This window comes from Nyctereutes procyonoides, unplaced genomic scaffold (genome assembly GCF_905146905.1).
Source record: "Nyctereutes procyonoides isolate TBG_1078 unplaced genomic scaffold, NYPRO_anot_genome, whole genome shotgun sequence".
Classification (NCBI taxonomy): domain Eukaryota; kingdom Metazoa; phylum Chordata; class Mammalia; order Carnivora; family Canidae; genus Nyctereutes; species Nyctereutes procyonoides.
In genome coordinates this window covers 24,539,550-24,567,120 of record NW_026575030.1, presented here as the reverse complement: position 1 = coordinate 24,567,120, position 27,571 = coordinate 24,539,550, and the positions used below count along the sequence as shown (strand labels likewise).

The 27,571-nt window shown below is 37.2% G+C and overlaps 1 protein-coding gene across 2 annotated transcripts in view; it reads right to left on the bottom strand.

Moving 5' to 3' along the window:
* IQCB1 (IQ motif containing B1) overlaps positions 1-27,571 on the bottom strand; it is a 67,739-nt gene that overhangs the window by 39,312 nt on the left and 856 nt on the right. Inside the window, exons 3-7 of one of the 2 annotated variants that reach the window (XM_055316378.1) lie at positions 24,185-24,296; positions 23,597-23,759; positions 21,298-21,427; positions 10,962-11,055; positions 5,863-5,962 (exon numbers count right to left, since the gene is read on the bottom strand). In XM_055316378.1, the coding sequence (XP_055172353.1) occupies positions 5,863-5,962; positions 10,962-11,055; positions 21,298-21,427; positions 23,597-23,759; positions 24,185-24,284 (587 nt within the window). In that variant the 5' untranslated portion in view covers positions 24,285-24,296. The remainder of the gene's footprint in view (positions 1-5,862; positions 5,963-10,961; positions 11,056-21,297; positions 21,428-23,596; positions 23,760-24,184; positions 24,297-27,571) is intronic. The other variant, XM_055316379.1, reaches the window with a different exon arrangement.

Here is a 27,571-nt window from a genome sequence, read left to right as displayed (position 1 = left end):
CTTTCTATGAAATACTTACATTAGAACTCAGCTTTTTTTGCTAACTAAAAGAAATCAGAAGATTGTTGCTTTTACAAAAAAGGTGAAAAAAGTAAAAATAGCATTCAGCATTTGTTATAGAGGCAGTATGCATCCCAAGAAGCCAGAGTGGTACCACCGAACTCCTTCCCTGGGAACTGCACTCAGTATCTCAGCATCAAGCTGCCATCACTTTGAACTGCCTGTATCTGTGCTTTATCTCAATTTATTCTGTGCATCCTTTAGCAAGATGTGTCTTAAGGTATCAGCCTGGGAGGCTATTTTTTGGGTCTTAAAAAGCTCAAAACTTTTCTCCATATAAATTAATGCTGTTTCTTTGCTTTATGCCATTTTGGCTTAGGAAAGGTTTTACAGCAACGCTTTACTTTCAAATAGTGGGGGAAATCTGTGTTGGTATTTAGTGATAAAAATTTTCTTATTAAGGGTCGCCTACGTAGCTCAGTTAGTTTAGTGTCTGCCTTCAGCTCAGGTTGTGATTCCAGGGTCCTAGGATTGAACTACGTGTCGGGCTCCCTGCTCACCCCTGAGTCTGTTTCTCCCTCTGGCCCATTTGTGCTTACACTCTAATAAATAAATAAAAATCTTGAAAAAGTTTTCCTATTAATAAGTATTGCTTTAATTTAGATTCATCCCAGAATTTTGCATATGCTGTTTTCATTTCTATCAATTTAAAAACAAATTCTAACTTAATTTTTTATTTCTTCTCTGTCCTTTGGGTTATTTAGATATGTATTACCTTCCACATATTTGGGGATTTTTCAGAGGTCTTCTTGGTATTTTTAATTTAATTCCATTGAGGTTAGAGAACATACCTTGTATGACTTCAATCCTTTTACATTACATTAATTTATAAATAATACATTTATTTTCTTATTTTATGGCCCCAGAAATGGCCTATCTTTGTAAATGTTCCATTTGCATTTGAAAATAACATGCATCCCAGCTGTTTGGTAGAGTGTTCTAAAAATGTCAATCAGGTCAGTAGGTTGATATTGTTCAAATCTTCTACAGTCATAATTTTTTGTCTACTTATTCCATCAATTATCAAGAGAAGGGTATTAACATATTTCACTTTAATTGCATATTTGTCTATTTCTCCTTGCAAGTCTATCAATTTTTTCTTTGTATCTTGAAGCTCTGTTGTTAGATCAACAAATAGGTTTTTTTTAGATTTTATTTATTTATTCATGAGAAATATACAGAGAGAGAGGCAGACATAGGCAGAGGGAGAAGCAGGCTCCCTATGGTCAGTCTGATGCTGGACTCGATCCAAGACTCTGGGATCACAACCTGAGCCAAAGGCAGATGCTCTATAACTGAACCACCCAGGCATCCCCAATAAATGTTTTCTTGATGAACTGATTCTTTATTATTATGAAATAGCTGTCACTGGTATTAATACTTTGCTCTGAAATTTACCTTTTCTGACATTAATATAAACACTCCAGCTTATTTTTGACTAGGTTTAGCATGGTTTATCTTTTTTCATCCTTTTACTTTTAACTTATTTAGGTGTTTTTATATTTAAGGTGAATTTCTAGAAGAATGCATATTGTTAGTTCCTACTTTTTTACTCAATCTCTCACTCTTTTCCTTTTAACTGGGGGGTTTTCCAACTATTTATATCTAATATAGATAGGTTTAAATCTGTTTCTTGGTGACTACCTGTTCCATTGTCCTTTATTCACTTTCTCCTTTTTTTTTTCTTTTACTGCCTTACTTTGGGATAAATATTATTTTATGATTTGTTTTTACTGCCTTTCTTGGCTTATTAGCTATAACTGCTGGTCTTGTTATTTTATTGGTTTCATTAAGGTTCACAGAATATTACCTTCAACAGAGTCTACCTTCAAGTGATATACTATTTCACGTACAGGTTTTCCTAGAGTGTTCTTATGAAACCTTTTATAAGTCAAAACTGCATAAAGTGAAAAAAGCAATTACCATCTTGTAGAAGTGAAAATCAGCTTTGAATTTCTTTTGGTTAGCAAAAACAGGTACAATGTAGGTGTTTTGTAAAAGCAGATGCACAAAGCAAACTTTCAGATAACCGGGAAACCTATTTATAGTGTAAGAGCTTATAACATTATGCTTCCATTTCTTTCCTCATAGCCTTTATGTTATTGCTATAATACAATTTACTAACATATACGTATAAACTCCTAAATACATTATTTTTGTATAAGCAAATGTGATTATATTACATTACCATAAGAAAAATATCTTTTATAGTTAGCTATATGATTATCATTTCTTATATTCTTCAATACTTTGTGCAGATCTACTTTCCTTCTGATTGAAGGACTTCCTTCAACATTTCTTGTACTGAGTCTCCTGGTGATTTCTGAAAAAGTACTTGCCTTTGTTTTTGAAATATATTTCCACTGGGTATAAAACTCTAGGTTTGATGGTTGCTTTCTTTCAGTATTTTATTTATTTTTTTAAATTTTTTTATTTATTTATGATAGTCACAGAGAGAGAGAGAGACAGAGAGAGAGAGAGAGAGAGGCAGAGATACAGGCAGAGGGAGAAGCAGGCTCCATGCACCGGGAGCCCGACGTGGGATTCGATCCCGGGTCTCCAGGATCGCGCCCTGGGCCAAAGGCAGGCGCCAAACCGCTGCGCCACCCAGGGATCCCCTCTTTCAGTATTTTAAAGATACTGTTCAACTCTTTCTCTTTGCATTGTTTTTGACAAGAAAGTTGCCATCATTTTTATCTTCATACCTCTGTATATAATGTCTTTTTTCCCCCTCTGCCTGCTTTTAAGATTTTCTCTTGCTTTACTGCTTTGATTTCTATGTATTTGGTATCATATTTTACTATCCTTGGGGTTTGATGAGCTTTTGGAATGTGCAAGATCATAGTTTTCATCAAATATGGAAAAATTTTAGACACTATTTCTCCAAATATCTTCTTCTGACTCCAATACCTCCAGTAGGTGCTCGAATTATGCCTATATAAAGGTGTTTAAAATAGTCCTACAGATCTCTAATTCACTGATGTGTTTTTCTTTTTTGGTTCCTTTTGTTTCATTTTTTTAAAAAGTTTTATTTATTTACTCATGAGAGACACAGAGAGAGAGAGGCAGAGACATAGGCAGAGGGAGAAGCAGGCTCCATGCAGGGAGCCTGATGGGGAACTCGATCTTGGGACTTGATCCCAGGACTCCAGGATCATGCCCTGGGCAGAAGGCAGGTGCTAAACTGCTGACAACCCCCCCACCCCCGGGGATCCCCTCTTTTGTTTAATTTTGGATTGTTTCTATGGCTATGTCTTCAAGTTCGCTAATCTCCTATGTTAATTTGCTGTCAATCCTATCCAGTGTATTTCTCATATCTAGTTTGTAGTTTTCTTATCTAGAAGTTCACTCTGGGTCTTATATAGGTCTCTATTCAACTTTTTGAAAATATGGAATACAGTCATAGTAACTATCCTAATGTCCTATTAATTCTAACATATATGTCAGTCTGGGTCAACTGATTCTTCTCATAATTGGTCCTGTTTTCCTGCATGTTTACATGCCTGATACTTGCATGAATTTCATCTTGTTGGATGCTAGGTATATGTATATTCCTAAAAATATTTCTGAGTTTTCTTCTGGTTAGAGATTTTCAAATTCCATATACAAATCACATGCAACCAATGATTTCATAAAATTGGTATCAGATTGGTAATGGTTCTGACCAAAACTAAAATATCAGTAACATTTTACAAAACCAAGCCACCCATTAATCTGTGGTATGTTCTAGAGCATCACTGCGATTGTAGTGACTCTAGATGTTTAGACTCCTATCTAAACATTTTTAGTTTGTGATAACTGTAAGAAATTATCACTTTATATTACTAAAGGAAGAAGAAAAAAAAGGGATCAAAACAAAGATGGCACAAGTGGGATTTTCTCATCCTTTTAAAGCCAAAACAAAACATAACCACTTCTGCTAAACTTCCGCCTTTGTATACCTATTAATAAAGATTTTTAAGACAAAGCCAGTTTTAGAAACCAGAGCAGTTACTTGGAAATAATTTGCTCCTTTTGGGTTCTGCTTTTGTTTGGATGGTCCAAAATAGCACTCAATCTAGTGCTAATTATCCCCCAGTACTGAGATGAAACCTTCCTGAGTACTCTATCCAACGTTCCACTATTCATGAGGTTTTCCACTTCAGCTGTTGGAAGTCTGGCATTATTCTTGGCTCTGTGTGAACTTCTGGTACTGTTCCTTTTCACTGTTTTTGTATTATTATTCTCTCTAACATTGAGTAGTTTCCTTATATCCATGAGCCAATCAGTACTCTATCAAATAACTGAAAGAGATTTTCTGACCTCTGGGGCTATCTTAGCATGTAGCTCTTTCTTTGATGGTTTGTCTTGTGAACTCTAGCTGTTTTGTTCTCCCCAGACTCTCATCTCTACCTCTTCAACTCAGCCTGGCTAGGATACTCCTCCCTGAGCCACCGTCTGGAACCCTTTCAATGTTACGAGTGAGAAAAATTGTTAAGCTCACCTTATTCATTCCTTTTCCCTATGACTCACTTTCTTTCATTAACTTAAGTCCAGTTTCCTAAAAACTGGCTGCTTATTGTTTTCTAAGGTGGAAGGGTAAATCCATTTCTATTATTCCATCTCAAACACAAGTGGAAGTGAAATCTTGATAATTTTAGTTCATTAGTTTTTAAGATCCATTTGTTTTAAAATCTATTTGGTACCAGTGCCCAAGGCCAAGATTTTATTACTTCACTTGGGATTACTGTAGTTGCTTCCTCTAATTGTCTTCTTTGTCTAGACTTTTGTTCCCCCTTAAATTCTTCCTCCACATAGTGAATTGAGTAATACAAGTGAAATATACTTATTTTTATTCACTTTAAATATCCTTCTGTGTTCCCACTACCTACAGATAAGATTTAATTTCCTCAACACAGCATTTGAGCTCTTCATGACTTAAGTCTGCAGAATTTGGCAGCCACCTCCACATGCCATACTTTAAATGCTAGCAACGATGACTTGTACCCACTTTTTATCCTCAGCACATTTTTCCTTATTTCTGTGCATTTGCTTACATTGTTAGCTCTGCCTAGAAATATTGCTTTCTCTTTTTCCTCTCTGGCTAATTTTTCATCCTTAAAGTTTCACCTCAGTTGTTACCTTCTTCAGGAAGCATCATCCTTCAGTGTGCGATAGGAGCTCCTCTAATACTTGTGCACACTTTTACAAATGCAACTTGATATGTTACATATAATTATGTTCATGGGTTGATCTTTTACACTTTACCATAAGCTACTTAAAGGCAAGTTTTATATCTTAATCAACTTTGGGAACTCAATGACAGACACATAGTTGGCACACAGTAGATGCTTAATAAATCCATATGGAACTGGAAGAGTCAATTATTACAACTATGTATACCTGCTTTACCATTTTAACCTGGAAAAATTGCCTTGTTAGTTAGTTCTTTTATGCCATTCTGAAGTACCTGGCTTAATAGTAAGCTTGTGGTTTGCTAAATAAAATATGAGTAGGCATTTTTTTATTGTGATTTCAATACTTTTCTTACGGTATCACCATATTTCTCCTCTAAGTCTGAGAATGGTCTAAAATCTTCTTAAGCTCTGAGATACCAATTCAACAATATACTTCCAGTCTTTGATGGTATTTTATATTCTTTTTTTCTGAATAATAATGATAATACAGAGCTCTTGAAGTATCACTTCACAAGTCATATGTAATTGATAATTTTGGCAAAACTAGAATAAAACTGGTAATGCTTCTGGACCAAAAGTTAAAAATTGTAAATACTCTGATAAATACTTTGTAAAATCAAATCACCTGTTGATCTGTAGTATGTTCTGTAGCATAGTCATGACTGTAGATCCTATTTGAACATTGTCAGTTTGCAGTAAGTGCAAGAAATGATCACTTTGTAGTACTAAAAGAAGAGAAAAATAAATTTAAGGATTCTATGATACAGTTGGGATTCATTTGTCCTTTCAAAACCAAATCCAAGTATTACCATTTCTACTAACACTCCTGCTTTTGTATACTTTACAATAAAGATTTTAAAACGAGTGGTTTTTAAGTTACCATAAAAAAGTCATTCCATTTTACGAAAAATGTAAATAGAAAACATCCACAAATACTAAGCTAAGACTCTGTTATCTCTCATTAAATTAGAAACAAAATAAAACATATCCTAAATTTGAATCTCTTTCTAGCTATAAATTTCAGTGAATAAAATGAAATTTCTCTTAAAGAAAAGACAATATGAAGGAATGAAAATTATATGACTGCAAACAGTGGCTTACATCCTTAAAACATTGGATTATTATTTTTTTTTTAATTTTTTTTTTAATTTTTATTTATTTATGATAGTCACACACACACACACACAGAGAGAGAGAGAGGCAGAGACACAGACAGAGGGAGAAGCAGGCTCCACGCACCGGGAGCCTGACGTGGGATTCAATCCCGGGTCTCCAGGATCGCGCCCTGGGCCAAAGGCAGGCGCTAAACCGCTGCGCCACCCAGGGATCCCAAAAACATTGGATTATTTTACATACTGTAACACGTCTTCTAATATTTTATCTTAAATAATAATGAAATTATTACTTGCAAAAAAACATTTATTTTTTATTTGTTTATAATTTTTAGGACCTGAGCAGCCAATTATGAAAATCTAACATTATATATTTATGCAAGTTACTTAACCTCTCAGAACACTTATATCTTCATCTATAAAGCCAGAATAGCTCTCTCAGACTACTGCAGAATGTCCTAGGACAGGGTAGGTTTCCACTAAATGTCAGTTTCTTGTTCCTTCTCCATTAACTGATCAGAATTTTAATTAAAGTGGGATCAAGTGTGCAGGCAAGGCACACCTGTGAGTACTATTGTAGCTTGCATGAAACAACTTTATTCTTTTCCTCTCCTGAGAGAACATATTTGATTTCTTTCACATATTAATTACTGTTCTTCTATTTATAGAGTCCAATACTTCAACATTTTACTAAACATCACTTTTTAAACATTTAACAAGTGCAAGAAAAGTCAATTCCACTACTATTAAATATTTCTATGGCTTATTTCTTTACTCAATAAATTCTTTTGGATAAGTGTATGATTTCATTTTTTCCTACTTATAGATGTTTTATTAACTCCTTTTAACTGAATTCACTGAACTCATGTAGTATGTAGTATAAGATCTTTTTCGATATTGGAAAAAGTTCTACTAAAATAATTTATTAAAGTCATTCCATTTTATTTTTACAATGTTTGTATTGTTATACAATTTATTTTTGGAGTCCCTACTGTTTTTTTTAAGTGTAGTTGTTTCATTGAGTGTCAAATAACTATACGGTCCCAGAAATAAAAACTGATACTTTTGCCCATTTATTTAAATTTTTTATAATGAAAACTTCAAACCTACCAGAGAGAATAATATCATGACTCTGCATGTACCAGTCATTCAACCTTAACAATGATCAACTTATGGCCAATCTTATTTCACCTGGCCCATCTACTTCTAGCCTCCCATTTTATTTTGAAGCAAATCTAAGATATCAAATTATTTTATCCACAAGTATTTCAATACATACTCCCAAAAGATTTGAATTATTAATAAATAAAACATAACTATTATCTAAACTATATAATCATAATTCCGTAATTTTATCAAATATTCCGCCAATGCTCCAATTTCCAATTGTTTTGTGTCTGTGTTTAAGTCTGCTTATTTTTATTTATTATTATTTTAAAAGATTTTATTTATCTACTCATGACAGAGAGAGAGAGAGAGGCAGAGACACAGGCAGAGGGAGAAGCAGGCTCCATGTAGGGAGCCAGAAGCGGGACTTGATCCTGGATCTCCAGGATCACACCCGGGGCCAAAGGTGGCGCTAAACAGCTGGGCCCCTGGGGCTGCCCTTTAAGTCTGTTTAAATCAAGCTCCAAATAAGATCCACACATTGCACATATTATACATTGTAATTGGTTATCTTTCAAATTTCTTTTATTTATTTATTATTTTTTAAATTTTTTAAAAGATTTCATTTATATATTCATGAGAGACACAGAGAGAGAGGTAGAGACATAGGCAGAGGGAGAGGCAGGCTCCATGCAGGGAGCCCGATGTGGAACTCGATCCTGGGACTACAGGACCACGCCCTGGGCTGAAGGCAGGCACTAAACCACTGAGTCATCCAGGGATCCCCCTCAAATTTTTTAATTCATGGACTCCTCCTCTACTTTTTTTTTTCCTTACAATTTATTTGTTGACAAAATTGTCAATTGTCCTATGAGCCTCCCACTATCTAGTTTTGCTAATTGCATTCCTGGGTGGTAATAAAATATTTCTTTGACCTTCTATAAGTTGATAATTGGAGCTGGGGGCCAAAATGATTCAGGTTTGAATTTTTGACATCTACATTTCATATGTGAGGTTATGATGAGCCATTAAGTAGTACTTCTGAAATTTTGACAGTGATGGATGATTAATTCCTAAATTTGTTCTTTCATTAATAGTTGGACAATGGTGATATTCTACCTTTTTCACCTATAAGTTGGAATACTTCTATAAATTTTTTTTTAATTTTTATTTATTTATGATAGTCACAGAGAGAGAGAGAGAGAGAGAGAGAGAGAGGCAGAGACACAGGCAGAGGGAGAAGCAGGCTCCATGCACCGGGAGCCCGACGTGGGATTCGATCCCGGGTCTCCAGGATCGCGCCCTGGGCCAAAGGCAGGCTCCAAACCGCTGCGCCACCCAGGGATCCCGGAATACTTCCATAAAAAGGAATTTCTCATCAATATATAAGAAAAGGCAAGATAAATACTGGATTCTTCATTTACCAGTTTTCAAAATGAATTGGCTCTCTATAATGGTAATTTTTAATAGTCTCACTATATCTGATGTGTTTCAATCCTCAGTAGTTATTATCCTTATTAGAAACCTCTTTACTCGGCTCCCGAGTGCTTTTCACAGAATGCCAAATAAACTTTGACTGCATCCATTCTATCTACTATTCAAAATATTTCAGGTTTACCTTGCATATTTTGTATCCCAGACATAGCCATTTCTTCAAAAAGCTAATTCTTTTTAGAGAAAGGTTTATTGGAGACCCCAATTTTGTATCCATTTATTTTTGTATATGAATTTCACAAGCATTTAGTTTTAAAATATTGATATTTTTAAAAAAAGATTTTATCTATTTGAGAGAGAGAGAGCATGCATGCGCAGAAGCAGAGGGAGCAGCATGCAGAGTGAGAGGGAGAAGCAGGCAGCCAGATGCGGGCTTGATCCCAGGATCCTGGGATCATGATCTGAGCCAAAGGCAGACGCTTAACCAATTGAGCCACCCAGGAGCCCCATTACTGATATTTTAAATCTACAGATTGACCTGAGGAATACTGTCACTTTTATTATAGTTATTATTTTTAAAAAATTATTCAGGTACCCTCGCTCCTGTTGTCTCTCTTTTTACTAGGTCTTTTGCATTCCACTATAGTAAAACTAAATATATTTTTGGTAAAAGTTGTTTAAATTGGGAACTTGGTAATAATATTTGTTTCATATTGGGAAACTAATAGGTAATGCTTTAAAAGAAAAGGAAGTGTCTAAGTATTAAAAGAGAGAGAGAGAAAAGAGAGAGGGATTATTCTTTGGGGAATCACAGGACCTGGTTTCTGCATCTACTTACCTTCAAATGGATAGAATTACCAATTAGTTATACTAATTGAAAGTCGTTGCCTTTGGAAAATGGGAAATGAAGTGAGGTACAGGGGTCAGGGATTGTGTTTTTAATAATCCTTATAGAAATATATGATTCTTTATGTGCATTCATAATTATGAGAAAAAAATTAAATTAAAAATAAAAATTCAATTATTACTTTCTGAAAAAAGTCTATGTTCTTATATAATTATATTTATGTTAGATTGACTCTTTCAAGAAGACACAAATGTTGCCACAATTATCAGTATAGATTACTTTCCCAGTCTTAAGACTGGGAAAAACATAATGTAAAACATTATGTAAAACTAACACATATTTATATTTCTTGATATAATGTAGAAATACCCTATAAAATAACTTTTTTTTTTTATGATAGTCACAGAGAGAGAGAGAGAGGCAGAGACATAGGCAGAGGGAGAAGCAGGCTCCATGCACTGGGAGCCCGACATGGGATTCGATCCCGGGTCTCCAGGATCGCGCCCTGGGCCAAAGGCAGGCGCCAAACCACTGCGCCACCCAGGGATCCCTAAAATAACTTTTAAATTCAGTAAAAATGTCATTACATAAAAGCTTACTCTTACATGAACAGTTAGGCTGTGAATTAAATCATATCTATTCTGTATATAAGGATTTTTCTCACAGTAAATCTAAAACACAGGCATAATCTTTGGAACTTAGAAAACTTTTTCCCCTAAATTGTTAAAATTATCATTAATTCTTAACTTGGATTTGCTAAATAGATAAAACTAAGAAGAAAATTATATTTAAGCAATGTTCTCCTTAATAGTCCCATTGTCAACATTGGCTATTTAAAGCTGGAATGTCCAATTGGGCTTTTATTTTTGTGTGTTGAGTTATTTCAGGGTAGTTTCATTTAACTGTGGTTATCTGTATAGTTAATAATGTATTTATTTTTAAAGACAAAAATCAACTTAGCAAGTACTTTACAATTATTATCAGTTATCTTTTTTAAAAAATATTTTATTTATTTATTTGTGTGAGAGAGAGAGCACGCATGAGCACAAGCAGGGAGAGAAGTAGAGGGCCTGGGAGAAGCAGGCAACTTGCTGAGTGGGGAGCCCATCACAGGTTTTGATCCCAGGACCCAAGGATCATAACCTGAGCCGAAGGCAGACGCTTAACCAACTGAGCCACCCAGGTGCCCCTATTATCAGTTACCTTAAAAATCTTTTCTCTTACCATTTTGGATGAGTTGAACATGGCCTCCTAAGAGCCAGAAGAGAGAATCGGTCACAATTTGGAACGAGTGTAGTAATTCATCTTTTTCTTCACCCTTAATACACACATAAACCCAATTTACTTTTCTGTAATTGCTTTATTTAAAAAAAAAAAAAAAAAGAAGGGAAACTTCTCTCTGGGGAGTCTGAGGACCTGGTTCCTCATCTTACTTAGTTATTCATGATCTTGTAGCCTTTAGTTTCTCAATTTATAAAACTTGTGTTACAGGCTAGTAATACCTACTCTACTTACTAGAGAAATGGTTGTTACCCCGAGGTGAAATGAGACAACATGGTTTAAGAACTACAAGTTGAGGGATCCCTGGGTGGCGCAGCGGTGTGGCGCCTGCCTTTGGCCCAGGGCGCGATCCTGGAGACCCGGGATCGAATCCCACGTCATGTTCCTGGTGCATGGAGCCTGCTTCTCCCTCTGCCTGTCTCTGCCTCTCTCTCTCTCTCTCTGTGTGTGACTATCATAAATAAATAAAAATTTAAAAGAAAAAAAAAAAGAACTACAAGTTGATATACTAGGATTTCTCAACATTGGCTATGCATCAAAATCACTGTGGAGCTTTTTTTTCTTCCTTTTTAAACAATATACCCATGTACAGGCTTTAACCCAAACATACTGAATTTGAATCTCTAAAGTCAAAGCCGGCCATCCGTATTTTTACAAAGTTGAGTAGGTGATTTGGTTATGCAGTCGGGTTGAAAATCACTGCTCTATGCAAATGTGTCAGCATGGAAAGCGTTATTATTAGTGCATTTCAGTTGTAGCTTCTAACCTATGACTCCATGAGAGCAGAGACCATATTACTTAGCTCTCCACTAAACATTCAATGTCTGAAACAGTTCTGGCATCGTAAATGTTCAATCTGTATTTATTCAACAAATAAGTGACAATTATTTTCTACTTCTTCCTTTCTGGAAAGTAGGGTGAGAAATTATTCTAGATTAGAATATGTGTCACAGTGGCAAATAAGAAGCAGATTTCATTAATAGTTCTGTCATTTGCTGGCCATGTAACTTCATTTGAAAGTTGTAAAAAGGCCACTAATTTTATCCATGTCTTACATGTTTGTACTAGCACAAAACTAATGATGACAGCACTATGATTGCCATGATTATTCTTTGTAATAATACAAGTATTTTCTTCCTGTTATTTTAGCACAGGGTTAGATAGGTGCTTAAACAGACATATGCTAACTTAAATACAACAATCAAAAAATTCAAAAAACAAAAAAGAAAGAAATGTCACATTACATCAAGAATTCCTAAAAAAAAAAAAAAAAAAAAAAAAGAATTCCTTTAGTCCCAGAAAGTGCCTTTGCCAGCTTCACCAAAAGACACAGCAGAAAGAGCATGGTAATTGTCACTGTTGTCAATCTCAGAAGATAATGTTGGGCTCCTAGACTTCCTATTTTCCTTAAAAGAATCCATTAGATAATGCCAACAAATAAATTCATGGTTTTTAAGACTGATTAAGAAAACTTATCCTTAAATCATTTCAAAATTTTTGGATAATTTTTCTTATGGCATATAAAAATGTAAATATACACATGTGTACCTATGTATGCATATATATGTATGTGTGTGTATTATTTTAACCTGTCTGCATCACCATGTGACCTACTATCCATATGCTAGCTAATTAAATTTTTTTTTGATTGGGAAACACCTAGGCAGATATAACTAGTAAGTTCTCTTGTAATCTCCAGCCCTATTTTAATTTTATCCTGTGGTAAGGTAAGAGAGCCCTCAGCCCTCTTCTGTAGGTGGTTTACCCCCTTTGATGTATTACTAAAAAAGTATTTTTTTTAAGACTTTATTTGTTTACTCATGAGAGACACAGAGAGAGAGAGAGAGAGAGAGAGAGAGAGAGAGAGAGAGGCGGAGACACAGGCAGAGGGAGAAGCAGGCTGGATGCAGGGAGCCTGATGTGGGACTCGATTCTGGCACTCCAGGATCATACCCTGAACCAAAGGCAGACGCTCAACCACTGAGCCACCGAGGCGTCCCCTAAAAAGGTTTTAGTCTCTATACAAATAACATAATAAAGAATAGGAAAATATTATGAAAAGTATCAATGACTATATAAGTGAAAAGAATGTAATTACTATTGCTCCTTATGTTCAATACAAGTACTCTGAAGAAAATATAAACCTGTCTTAATAGTCTGAGCTATTCATGAGATAGAAATCATTTTACAAAGGAGGAAACTGAGGTATGGTAAAATCAAGTAATCTGCCTAAGATTAGTTTGTGGCATAGCCAGGAAGAGAAATGAAGTCTCACACAAATTCCCATAGTTTGTGGCACTTTAATTAACTCGAATTAATTAAATCTAGCAAATATGCAAAATTTATTTAATGCTAACATCCCTCAAAATGCCAGTGGAGATGCTGGAAGAATTTGTGACCTATTACATAGAAAGCCTATACTCTAAGTTTAATTCTCTGTCAATAATACTTCATATACTCAAATCACTATCTTATCCATATTATATGTCTCATTCAATTTCACTCATAATTTTTTAACTGGTTGGGTTTTTTTAATTAAAAATACATGTCTTAGGTTTTCTATAAGGAATATCTAAAGATCCTGTCTACTCTATTAGCCTAGGCATTAAGTACAAGACTGTGTCTATTCATTATATACTTAAAATACTCTAAATGGAATTTAATATCCTATGATGACTTAGTTATTTCTCTTCATAATTCACAAAGTAGTGAATTTGCTCAATCTTTAATATAGCAGTAGGCCCAAATGTATTCATAGCCAAGAACTACTACAAGATAAAAGAGTTTTAGCCCTGTAAACTTATGATTCCAATAGATACTATAACTGGATTGACCTGACATTCACAGAACAACAAATGCAGAGTTCACATTCAAGTATACAGGCAGTCCTTGCTTTTTGCATGGTACCTGTTAAATGAAACTTGTGCATATCAAAATCTTTACATGGTTCTGATATACATGAGATTCAATTAAGATGGCACAGTGCAAAGCAAGGACTTATAATGAAACATTCACCAAGATAAAAGGGCCATAAAACAAGTCTGGATTGAAATGATAAAGTATGTTATCTGACCACAAGAAAATTAAGGTAGAAACTGGTAACAATAAAACATCAAGAAAATTCACTCTTATGTGGAATTTGAGAAACAAAATAAACCAGCATAGGGGAAAAAAGAAAGGTAAACCAAGAAACAGACTCTTAACTACAGAGCACAAACTGATGGTTACCAGAGGGGAGGTTGTTAGGGGGATGGGTTAAATTCATAATGGAGACTAAGGAATGCACTTGTGATGAGCAACAGGTATTGTATGGAACTGTGGAATTACTAAAGTGTACACCTGAAAGTAATATTACATTGCATGTTAACTAGCTGGAATTCAAATAAAACAAAATATTTCTCAAATATTTGGAAATTAAGCAACATACTTGTAAGTAGCCCATGGGTTAAAAAAAAAAAAAAGATACATATAGCATTTAGCATAATTGATCCAAGAAATACTTGTTGGATTGAACAAGCCCTATGCTTAGGTTGAAATATTTCAACTACAGAAAGTCTGAAGAAATAAAACAAATAACCTTTATTGTTCTTTGCCACTGAAGCTATTAGAAAAGTGCTAGGCCACAGAACAATACTTTTCTCTACTGCTGATTTAAGTAGAAGATATGTTTTTGGAAGATGCTATGGAAATAAATGTCTATGGGTGCTGTGCTGTTCAAAATTACGCAGAAGGCAGATCCTTCAAAAAGTCATACAGAAGGCATTAGCCAGCAGTTTAAAATTTCACATATAGAGATTACTTTTGTCGTAATTTTTAAATGTTTGAATCTACTATGCTAATTGTACTTTCAGGCAAATACTACACATGTGAACATCTTCTCAAGAATTTTGGCTATTAAAACACTAAATAGGAAGAGTAGGAAGATGGCGGAAGAGTAGGGTCCCCAAGTCACCTGTCCCCACCAAATTACCTAGATAACTTTCAAATAATCCTGAAAACCTACGGCTTGAGATTTAAAGAGAGAAGAGCCGGAATGCTACAGTGAGAAGAGTTAGCGCTTCTATCAAGGTAGGAAGACGGGGGTGGGGGGGACAAAAGGCATCCAAGGGCGAGGGGCCCCGCAAGGAGCTGGGCTAAGGCCAATCGGCAAGTGCCCCAAGGACAGGAAAGCCCCGTCCCCAGAGAAGCAGGAGCTTCACCAATCTTCCCGGACAGAAAGGCACTCGCAGGGAGTTGGAGCAGGATCCCAGGAGGGGCGGGGATGCCCTCAGGCTCCGGGGAGGACGCACCACACCTCACGGTGGAGCTCCCTAAAGGGCTGCAGTGTGCACCCAGCTGGACCCCGGGAGCAGCTCGGAGGCGGCTTGGGCAGAGGCTCCGCTCAGAGGGGGCTGCGCGGGAGAGAGAACGATTCCAACAGCGTAGGCCGGGAGCCCAGGGCGCCAGGGATACAACCCAAGATCCGCCCCACCCCCCGGAGCATCCAAGCCCCTGCGGATTGAGTGCTCCGGTAGCTACGCTACTGCGGGAGCTGACATCAGGGCTGGAGAGCTGGCCACCACTGTTGTTCCTCCTGGGGCCTCACAGGATAAACAACCCCCACTGAGCTTCATAGTGGCCTCACAGGATAAACAGGTTAAACAACTTTCACTGAGCCTTGTACCAGGCATGGGGCTCAGCAGCTCCCCCAAGTGCTCACACCTGAGAATCAGCACAGCAGGCTCCTCCCCCAGAAGACCAGCTACACAGACAGGGGAAAAACAAACTATTGACCAAGCAGCACTGGAAAGTTCCAGGGGAAGTCGAGGGATTTACAGTATACAGAATCAGAGGATACTCCCCCTTGTTTTTTGTTTTCTGTTTGCTTCCCCTCCTTTTTTCCTTTTCTTCTCTTTTTCTTTCCCTTTCTTTTTCTTTTCTTTTCTTCTCTTCTCTTTTTCTCCTTTTCCCAATACAACTTGTTTTTGGCCACTCCGCACTGAGCAAAATGACTAGAAGGAAAAACTCACCTCAAAAGAAAGAATCAGAAACAGTCCTCTCTCCCACAGAGTTACAAAATTTGGATTACAATTCAATGTCAGAAAGCCAATTCAGAAGCACAATTATAAAGTTACTGGTGGCTCTAGAAAAAAGCATAAAGGACTCAAGAGACTTCATGACTGCAGAATTTAGATCTAATCAGGCAAAAATTAAAAATCAATTAAATGAGATGCAATCCAAACTAGACATCCTAACGACGAGGATTAATGAGGTAGAAGAACAAGTGAGTGACACAGAAGACAAGTTGATGGCAAAGAGGGAAACTGAGGAAAAAGAGAAAAACAATTAAAAGATCATGAGGATAGATTAAGGGAAATAAATGACAGCCCCAGGAAGAAAAATCTACGTTTAATTGGGGTTCCCGAGGGCGCTGAAAGGGACAGAGATCCAGAATATGAATTTGAACAAATCATAGCTGAAAACTTTCCTAATCTGGGAAGGAAAACAGGCATTGAATTCCAGGAAATAGAGAGATCCCCCCCTAAAATCAATAAAAACCGCTCAACACCTCAACATTTAATAGTGAAGCTTGCAAATTCCAAAGATAAAGAGAAGATCCTTAAAGCAGCAAGAGACAAGAAATCTCTAACTTTTATGGGGAGAAATATTAGATTAACAGCAGACCTCCCAGAGACCTGGCAGGCCAGAAAGGGCTGGCAGGATATATTCAGGGTCCTAAATGAGAAGAACATGCAGCCAAGAATACTTTATCTAGCAAGACTCTCATTCAGAATAGGAGGAGAGATAAAGAGCTTCCAAGATAGGCAGAAACTGAAAGAATATGTGACCACCAAATCAGTTCTCCAAGAAATATTAAGGGGGACTCTGTAATAGAAAGAGGAAGTCCAAGGGAACAATCCACAAAAACAGGGACTGAATAGGTATCATGACACTAAATTCATATCTTTCAATAGTAACTCTGAACGTGAATGGGCTTAATGACCCCATCAAAAGGCGCAGGGTTTCAGACTGGATAAAAAAGCAAGACCCATCTATTTGCTGTCTACAAGAGACTCATTTTAGACCTAAGGACACCTACAGCTTGAAAATAAAAGGTTGGAGAACCATTACCATTCAAATGGTCCTCAAAAGAAAGCAGGGGTAGCAATCCTTATATCAGATAAACTAAAGTTTATCCTGAAGACTGTAGTGAGAGATGAAGAGGGACACTGTATCATACTTAAAGGATCTATCCAACAAGAGGACTTAACAATCATCAATATATATGCCCCGAGTGCAGGAGCTGCCAAGTATATCAATCAATTAATAACCAAAGTTAAGACATACTTAGATAATAATACACATACTTGGTGACTTCAATGTAGCACTTTCTACAATCGACAGGTCTTCTAAGCACAACATCTCCAAAGAAACAAGAGCTTTAAATGATACACTGGACCAGATGGAATTCACAGATATCTACAGAACTTTACATCCAAACTCAACTGAATACACATTCCTCTCAAGTGCGCATGGAACTTTCTCCAGAATAGACCACATACTGGGTCACAAATCAGGGCTTAACCAATACCAAAAGATTGGGATTGTCCCCTACGTATTTTCAGACCATAATGTTTTGAAATTAGAACTAAATCACAAGAAGAAGTTTGGAAGGATTTCAAACATGTGGAGGTTAAGGACCATCCTGCTAGATGAGTCAACCAGGAAATTAGAGAAGAATTAAAAAGATTCATGGAAACTAATAAGAATGATGATACAACCATTCAAAATCTTTGGGATACAGCAAAAGCAGTCCTGAGTGGGAAATACATCACAATACAAGCATCCATCCAAAACCTGGAAAGAACTCAAATATAAAAGCTAACCTTATACCTAAAGGAGCTAGAGAAAAAACAGCAAATAGATCCTACACCCAGCAGAAGAAGAGAGTTAATAAAGATTCGAGCAGAACTCAACGAAATTGAGACCAGAAGAACTGTGGAACAGATCAACAAAACCAGGAGTTGGTTCTGTGAAAGAATTAGTAAGATAGATAAAACATTAGCCAGCCTTATTCAAAAGAAGAGAGAAAAGACTCAAATTAATAAAATCATGAATGAGAAAGGAGAGATCACTACCAACACCAAGGAAATACAAACGATTTTAAAAACATATTATGAGCAGCTCTACGCCAATAAACCTGGCAATATAGAAGAAATGGACGCATTTCTGGGAAACCACAAACGACCAAAACTGGAACAGGAAGAAACAGAAAACTTGAACAAGCCGATAACCAGGGAGGAAATTGAAGCAGTCATCAAAAACCTCCCAAAACACAAAAGTCCAGGGCCAGATGCCTTCCCAAGGGAATTCTATCAAACGTTTAAAGAAGAAACCATACCTATTCTACTAAAGCTATTCCAAAAGATAGAAAGGGATGGAACACTTCCAAACTCGTTCTTTGAGGCTAGCATCACCTTAATTCCAAAACCAGACAAAGACCCCACCAAAAAGGAGAATTATAGACCAATATCCCTGATGAACACAGATGCAAAAATTCTCAACAACATACTAGCCAATAGGATCCAACAATACATTAAGAAGATTATTCACCATGACCAAATGGGATTTATTCCCGGGATGCAAGGCTGGTTCAACTCTCGTAAAACAATCAATGTGATTGACCATATCAGCAAGAGAAAAACCAAGAACCATATGATCCTCTCAATAGATGCAGAGAAAGCATTTGACAAAATACAGCATCCATTCCTGATCAAAACTTTTCAGAGTATAGGGACAGAGGGAACATTCCTCAACATCTTAAAAGCCATCTATGAAAAGCTCACAGCAATATCGTTCTCAATGGGGAAACACTGGGAGCCTTTCCCCTAAGATCAGGAACAAGACAGGGATGTCACTCTCACCACTACTATTCAATATAGTACTAGAAGTCCTAGCCTCAGCAATCAGACAACAAAAAGACATTAAAGGCATTCAAATTGGCAAAGAAGAAGTCAAACTCTTCCTCTTCACAGATGACATGATATACTACATAGAAAACCCAAAAGCCTCCACCCCAAGATTGCTAGAACTCATACAGCAATTTGGCAGTGTGGCAGGGTACAAAATCAATGCCCAGAAGTCAGTGGCATTTCTATACACTAACAATGAGACTGAAGAAAGAGAAATTAAGGAATCAATCCCGTTTACAATTGCACCCAAAAGCATAATATACCTAGGAATAAACCTAACCAAAGAGGTAAAGGATCTATACCCTAAAAACTACAGAACGTTTCTGAAAGAAATTGAGGAAGACACAAAGAGATGGAAAAATATTCCATGCTCATGGATTGGAAGAATTAATATTGTGAAAATGTCAATGTTACTCAGGGCAATTTACATGTTTAATGCAATCCCTATCAAAACACCATAGACTAAAAAAACAAAAAAAAAAACAAAAAAAAAACAAAAAAAAACAAAATACCATGGACTTTCTTCAGAGAGTGGAACAAATTCTCTTTTTTTTTTTAAATTTTTTTTTAAATTTTTTTTAAATTTTTTTATTATTTTATGATAGTCACACACAGAGAGAGAGAGAGAGGCGCAGAGACACAGGCAGAGGGAGAAGCAGGCTCCATGCACCGGGAGCCCGACGTGGGATTCGATCCCGGGTCTCCAGGATCGTGCCCTGGGTCAAAGGCAGGCGCCAAACCGCTGCGCCACCCAGGGATCCCACTGGAACAAATTCTCTTAAGATTTGTGTGGAACCAGAAAAGACCCCGAATAGTCAGGGGAATTTTAAAAAAGAAAATCATAGCTGGGGGCATCACAATGCCAGATTTCAGGTTGTACTACAAAGCTGTGATCATCAAGACAATGTGGTACTGGCACAAAAACAGACACATAGATCAATGGAACAGAATAGAGAACCCAGAAGTGGACCCTCAACTTTATGGTCAACTAATATTTTACAAAGGAGGAAAGACTATCCACTGGAAAAAAAGTCTCTTCAATAAATGGTGCTGGGAAAGTTGGACATCCTCATGCTGAAGAATGAAACTGGACCATTCTCTTACACCATACACAAAGATAAACTCAATATGGATGAAAGATCTTAATGTGAGACAAGGTTCTATCAAAATCCTACAGGAGAACACAGGCAACACCCTTTTTGAACTTGGCCACAGCAACTTCTTGCAAGATACATCCAGGAGGCAAGAGAAATAAAAACAAAATGAACTATTGGGACTTCATCAAGATAAGAAGCTTTTGCACAGCAAAAGAAACAGTCAACAAAACTAAAAGACAACCTACAGAATGGGAGAAGATATTTGCAAATGACGTATCAGATAAAGGACTAGTATCCAAGATCTATAAAGAAGTTATTAAACTCAACACCAGGGAAACAAACAATCCAATCATGAAATGGGCAAAAGACTGAACAGAAATCTCACCAAGGAAGACATAGACATGGCCAACAAGCACATGAGAAAATGCTCTGCATCACTTGCCATCAGGCAAATACAAATCAAAACCACAATGAGATCCCACCTCACACCAGTGAGAATGGGGAAAATTAACAAGGCAGGAAACCACAAATGTTGGAGAGGATGTGGAGAAAGGGGAACTCTCCTGCACTGTTGGTGGGAATGGGAACTGGTGCAGCCACTCTGGAAAACTGTGTGGAGGTTCCTCAAAGAGTTAAAAATAGATCTGCCCTATGACCCAGCAATTGCACTGCTGGGGATTTACCCCAAAGATACAGATGCAGTGAAACACCAGGACACCTGCACCCCGATATTTATAGCAGCAATGTCCACAATAGCCAAACTGTGGAAGGAACCTTGGTGTCCACTGAAAGATGAATGGATAAAGAAGCTGTGATATATGTATATATACAATGGAATATTACTCAGGCATTAGAAACAAATACCCACCATTTGCTTCAACATGGATGGAACTGGAGGGTATTATGCTGAGTGAAGTAAGTCAATTGGAGAAGGACAAACATTATATGGTCTCATTCATTTGGGAAATATAAAAAATAGTGAAAGGGAATAAAGGGGAAAGGAGAAAAAATGAGTGGGAAATATCAGAAAGGGAGACAAAACATGAGAGACTCCTAACTCTGGGAAATGAACAAGGGATGGTAGAAAGGGAGGTGGGTGAGGGTGACTGGGTGACGGGCACTGAGAGGGGCACTTGATGGGATGAGCACTGGGTGTTATTCTATATGCTGGCAAATTGAACACCCATAAAAAATAAATAAATAAAAAAAACACTAAATAAATACATATACCTTAGCTGAATTGATGAAACATGTTTGCAATCGTCTCCCCAAAACCAGAAAATTTTCTGCAGCTGATGGGAGTAATTCATTGTAAAATTCCTCTGCATCTTCTCCTGGCTCCAAGCCCACACAGCAATGGCTGAAATAAGAGCACAAGTCTGTGACTCAGTTTGTGTTAATTATAAATTTCAATTAGATGTCAGAGCTTCTCTAGACAACATTGTGCGAGAATTTTCAGTTATCTCCTTTGTTGCCAAGTTATAAAAGAACTTCTGCTGGAAAATTAACATTACAACTTTCTAGAAAAGTGAGTGGTGTGGACTTTGCCTATACTTAGAGCCAGGACTCTTATGTCCTAAAAACCTACTTGTCAATCTTTTTTTTTTTTTTAAGATTTTATTTATTTATTCATAAGAATACACAGAGAGAAGAGAGAGAGAGGCAGAGACACAGGCAGAAGGAGAAGCAGGCTCCATGCAGCGAGCCCGACGCGGGACTCCAGGATCAGGCCCTGGGCTGAAGGCGGTGCTAAACCGCTGAGCCACCCGGGCTGCCCGCTACTTGTCAATCTTTTGGAAAACAAAATACACTTGACTCACAATAAAGAGAAATGAGGCAAGTTTTCAGTGAATGAAAAGCATTCACTTTAAAAGCAATATAATACTTTGGGAGTCTAATTCATGAAAATCATTTGTGCTAATTGCTAAAAAATACCTTGGGTAGGATTAGTCTGCAAGGGACCGATTAAAAAATCAAACACGCTAATACCAATTCTACTCTCCAACAACTCTAAGAAGCTACAAAATATCTGACTACATATTCCTTATAGCAGAAGAGTAAACAGTAAAAATCTAACTGTAATCTACATTAAAGGAGAAAGTCATTTAGAGAAATGAGTCCTTTGAAACTGCACATAAAAGTCACTCCCTGGATATAAAATGGGAATATTCAAACCCCTCGATAATAAAATGTATTTGTGTAGACTAAAACTAACAAGAGTCACCCCAACCCAAGAATGATCTCTAATGAGTAAATACTGCTGTCAGAGGCTATTCAACATAAGTGAAGACACTGATAATCAATAGTGATTACATAGGTGTATGCTAAAAACTTAACTGGCTAATGCTCAATGTATTTTTTTTAATTTTTTTAAATTTTTATTTTATTTTATTTATTTTTATTTTTTATTTTTTTGCACATCAGTCCTAAAGTTAATGGACAAATGCTCACATATGTCAATTCCTCTCATTTTTTTAAAGACTTTATTTATTCATGAGACACACACAGAGGCAGAAACATAGGCAAGGGAGAAGCAGGCTTCCTGTGGGGAGCCCGATGCAGGATTCAATCCCAGCATCCTGGGATCATGACCTGAGCCAAAGGCAAATGCTCAACCACTAAGCCACCCAGGTGCCCTGTCAGTTTCTCTTCTTACTTTGGTTCCAAAAGTTAATTATTCAAGAGTATCTATTTTGATTGGGAACATTAATAAATGAAAAGTATGTTTTTGTAGATTCACAAACATGGGGATTTCTTAAGACTCGGGTTCCACCCCAGAAAGACTTTCCCAATAAATATTTTCATAAGCTAACATATCTAATCAAAACAAAGGCTTTATTTACTTAAGGAAATAATCTTTGAAAAGTATATAAAAAAGAACATTATATACACTTGTTAATTGTTTTTTCTAACTATACACCTTGAACCTGGCCTTTATGTAGTAATAACAAATTAGGAACAGCAGCTGTGAAAGGTAAGATCCAATTAATAATGCATACTTTTAGTTACTTAATTAGGAGTAGCTTAGGCACTGTGAACAACTGGTTTATTTTTTGCCTCTTTTAAAAACAAACAATTTTGGTATTTTCTCTCAATTTCTAGCATGGCAGTAGGTCAGTAAATGCTGCTTTTGAATTTTATTGACAGAATTTGGGCTACTTAATGAAATATACAATTGAGATAACTAAATCAATTCATCTCATCTCTACTCTAAGTTTTTCCAGTATACAGCCAGTGCCTTAGTATCTTCATATAGTCTTCAGTCAATAAAGTCTGTTAGGTTCTTGAAACTGAGTGGTGAGCAAAAGACATGATCACCGTCTTTCTAGGACTTATGCAGCAAAATTTTAGATGGTGAAATACTAACAAATTTAGTTACAAACAATAATATATGGTATGAAGAAAAGTACAACAACCTACCGCAAAGTTGCCAGTGCTATTAATCAGAAGAATAAAAAGAAGCAAATGGCAAATAAGAATCTACTACTATATCCCTCAAGAACAAATGGACTTATTGCTTCATTTTTACCTTAATATCTGTGTAAGTTGGGATATTGTAGTCCAACCTCCCTGGATTCGAGAACAATCTTGACTGAGCACCAAAAGGCAGTACTGAATGAGGTCATAACAATATATATCTTGTTTGATTTTCTTCAACTCTGAGCTTCCTAAAGGTGTGTTGTTTATTATTTCTAAAGGAAAAAGAAATAAATATACTTATTTTTGCTCAATAAATCCAAGAGCTTTTTGTATTTTATAGTCTGAATAACAACCAAAAATATTTTTAAAAGGAAAAAAAATTACTGCTTTCTCACAATGTTAAAATTTCTCTGAACAAATTAGAAAAATGCCAAAACTATATCCATGATAGAATTATTTTGTTAAACAATGTTAGCCAATCACAAAAAGATTTTCTTAGTTTTTTTTTTTTTTTTAAAGATTATTTATTTATTTGGGGCAGGGGGAGCAGAGAGAGACAGAAAGTCTTAAGCAGATTATGTGCTGAGTCAGCCCAACACAGGGCTTGATCTCATAGTCCTGAGATCACGATTGGAGTCAAAATCAAGAGTCAGATGTTTAACTGAATGCACCCTCAGGTGCTCCAATATTCTCTTACCTTTTAACTTCAAAAGTATAACAGGGACATTTTGCTCAGGACTTTTTGCAACTTCAGCAGCTAGAGATAAGATCCTTGGATCTGTACCTGTTGGCTTCATTTCTTACATCACCTATATTTTGACAGACAGAAAGGTAAAGGTCAAACAGCCCTGGGATCCCTGGGTGGCGCAGCGGTTTGGCGCCTGCCTTTGGCCCAGGGCGCGATCCTGGAGACCCGGGATCGAATCCCACATCGGGCTCCCGGTGCATGGAGCCTGCTTCTCCCTCTGCCTATGTCTCTGCCTCTCTCTCTCTCTCTCTCTGTGACTATCATAAATAAATAAAAAAAAAAAAAAATAAAAAAAAAAAACAGCCCTAAAATATTTGCTCCCTAAATAATGTTTGAAAAAGTTTCAATACAAATAAAACTTTAGCTTTGCTTGCTTTGAGAAGTAAAAGGTAGATTTTTCAATTTCTTCCTTATAGTAGATTCTGGTTTTTCTAACTAGAATACTTCTCAAAGAGCTAGAATCTCCTATAACTTACTGCGACAGCTACAGTACATATTATCTATTGTGCACTAAGAGTCAGGAAGTGCTAGGTGCTCCACATTCACTCTCTCTGATCTGCACAATAATCCAGGGATAGAAACTGCTTTCTTTTATCATAAAAGAGACATTGGGTGCAGAAAAGAGCTAACATAGACCCGAGACAAGATTGGCCCTGCTGGTGCCTAGGAACTTGGATTTCAGAAGGGTTTCCATGATTCCCGAGTAAGAGTGGCTCACTGTGCCCAAAGTGTGTGAAAACAATGTGGTTTATGCAGAATGTCTGTTTCCTTCCAGATATTTGGAATTCTGGTACTAGGTAGTAGAGGATACCTACATGATCATATTTCAATAAATACCTTTGTCACTGAATCTCCAGTGAGCTTCTCTGGTAGACAACACTTCAAACTGTCACAACTCATTATAGAAGAATTAAGTGTGTCAAATGTGAATTCATGGGGAGAAGACTCCTGGAAGTTTGCACCAGTTTTCCTTGGGATTTTGCCTCATTTGTCTTTTCTCTGTGTTGATTTTGCTTTGTATCCTTTCACTGTAGTAAATCATAGCCATGGGACTCCTGGGTGACTCAGCGGTTGAGCGGTCTGCCTTTGGTTCAGGGCATGATCCTGGAGTCCGGAGATCGGGTCCCACACTGGGCCCCCACAGGAGCCTGCTTCTCCCTCTGCCTGTATCTCTGCCTCTCTCTCTCTCTCTGTCTCTCATGAATAAATAAATAAATCTTGAAAAAGGGGCAGCCCCGGTGGCTCAGCGGTTTAGTGCCGCCTACAGCTCAGGGCGTGATCCTGGAGACCCAGGATCGAGTCCCACATCAGGCTCCCTGCATGGAGCCTGCTTCTCCCTCTGCCTGTGTCTCTGCCTCTCTCTCTCTCCTCTCTGTGTATTCTCATGAATAAATAAAATCTTTAAAAAAAAAAAAATCTTGGGGATCCCTGGGTGGCACAGCGGTTTGGTGCCTGCCTTTGACCCAGGGCGCGATCCTGGAGACCCGGGATCGAATCCCACATCGGGCTCCCGGTGCATGGAGCCTGCTTCTCCCTCTGCCTATGTCTCTGCGCCTCTCTCTCTCTCTCTCTCTATGACTATCATAAATAAATTAAAAAAAAAATTAAAAAAAAAAAAAAGAAAACTTTCCTTGAAAAAAAATCTTGAAAAAAAAATCATGGTTATGAATCTGATTATATCTTAAGAACTGTGAGCCTTCCCAATAAATCACTGAACCTGGCATTGGTCTTGTGTGTCGATCTCCAACACACAACTTGGAAATGAGATGTTAATTATAACATAAATAGAAGCTTGTCTATAAACAGAAGAGTACATAAAATCCATTATTTTAAAGTCAAAAAAAAGCATCCCAACTTTATTTGCTAAAACTTTTCTGTATGAAAAAGTTTTATATATGTTATACAAATATATGTTGAAAGAAGGGATAAATGCACAAACTTTGGGCATTTCAAAGCTTAATTTCTTGACTCTCTGCTTTCTTCCTTATTACAATATGAAAACCTCAGATTTCTAATTAGAAGTCTTTTTTAAGTAAAATAGGCTTAAAACACAGTTCTTGCCCTCTGGTTAACATACTAAAACACCCCTGAAACATTATCATCATCACCAAACACATGCGTAGGGCACAATGTTGGATGCATGGGTCACAAGAATTTTATATGGGACCAAAGTCCCTGATATTCATGTTCTGTTTGGGAAAGAAAAAAGTATACACGCACATATATACACATATGTGATATAAAATAATTATATAAACTACTTTAAGTGCCAAATAGATAACACAAATGATAAGAAAAAAGACCACATAGTCAGAAAACTGAACTTCTCTGAATCAGTTTTCTTATCTGTAAACAAATTAGCAATTCCTACTTTCTAGAATAACTAAAGGTTTTGAAAAGAAAGTAGAACCCAAGGATGGTTCTAAAATGTTACCAGAGGGACGCCTGCGTGGCTCAGCGGTTGAGCCTCTGCTTTGGCTCAGGGCGTGATCCTGGAGTCCGGGGACTGGGTCCCACAACCGGCTCCCTGCATGAAGCCTGCTTCTCCCTCTGCCTGTGTCCCTGCCTGTCTCTCTGTGTCACTCATGAATAAATAAGTAAAATCTTCAAAAAATAAAAAATAAAATAAAATAATGTTGTCGGACAGTAGGGTTACACATCAATAATGGTAACCATTTGAAGAGCTTTTACTGTGTGCTGTGAATGGCTTTAAATCCTTTCATGTATTAATTCACTTAACCCTCTCAACTCTAAGGAGGAAGCACTATTATCCACCCCCCCCCCAATTTTAACGATGAGCATACTTTAGTTTGCATGAAGTCACACTGTAAAGTATGAAGCTGCGGTTCAAATACAAAAATTCTGGCTCCAGGGGCAGCCCAGGGGGCCCAGTGGTTTAGCCCCGGAAGGCCGGGGGTGTGATCCTGGGGTCCTGGGATGGAGTCCCATGTCAGGCTCCCTGCATGCAGCCTGCTTCTCCCTCTGCCTGCATCTCTGCCTCTCTCTGTCTCTCATGAATAAATAAATATAATCTTTAAAAAAAAATTAAAAAGGGGGGGGGGAAATCCCTGTGTGGGTCAGCAGTTTAGTGCCTGCCTTCAGCCCAGGGCATGATCCTGGAGACCCGGGGGATCGAGTCCCAGGTCAGGATCCCTGTGTGAAGCCTGCTTCTCCCTCTGCCTCTCTCTCTCTCATGAATAAATAAATAAAATCTTAAAAAAAAAAAATTCTGGCTCCAGCACCTGAGCACTTACTTACAACACTACACAGCCTTCCTAGTCCTTTCAAGAGTAAAATTGAGACAAGCAGACAGATTGAGGAGCCCTAGTCACCTAC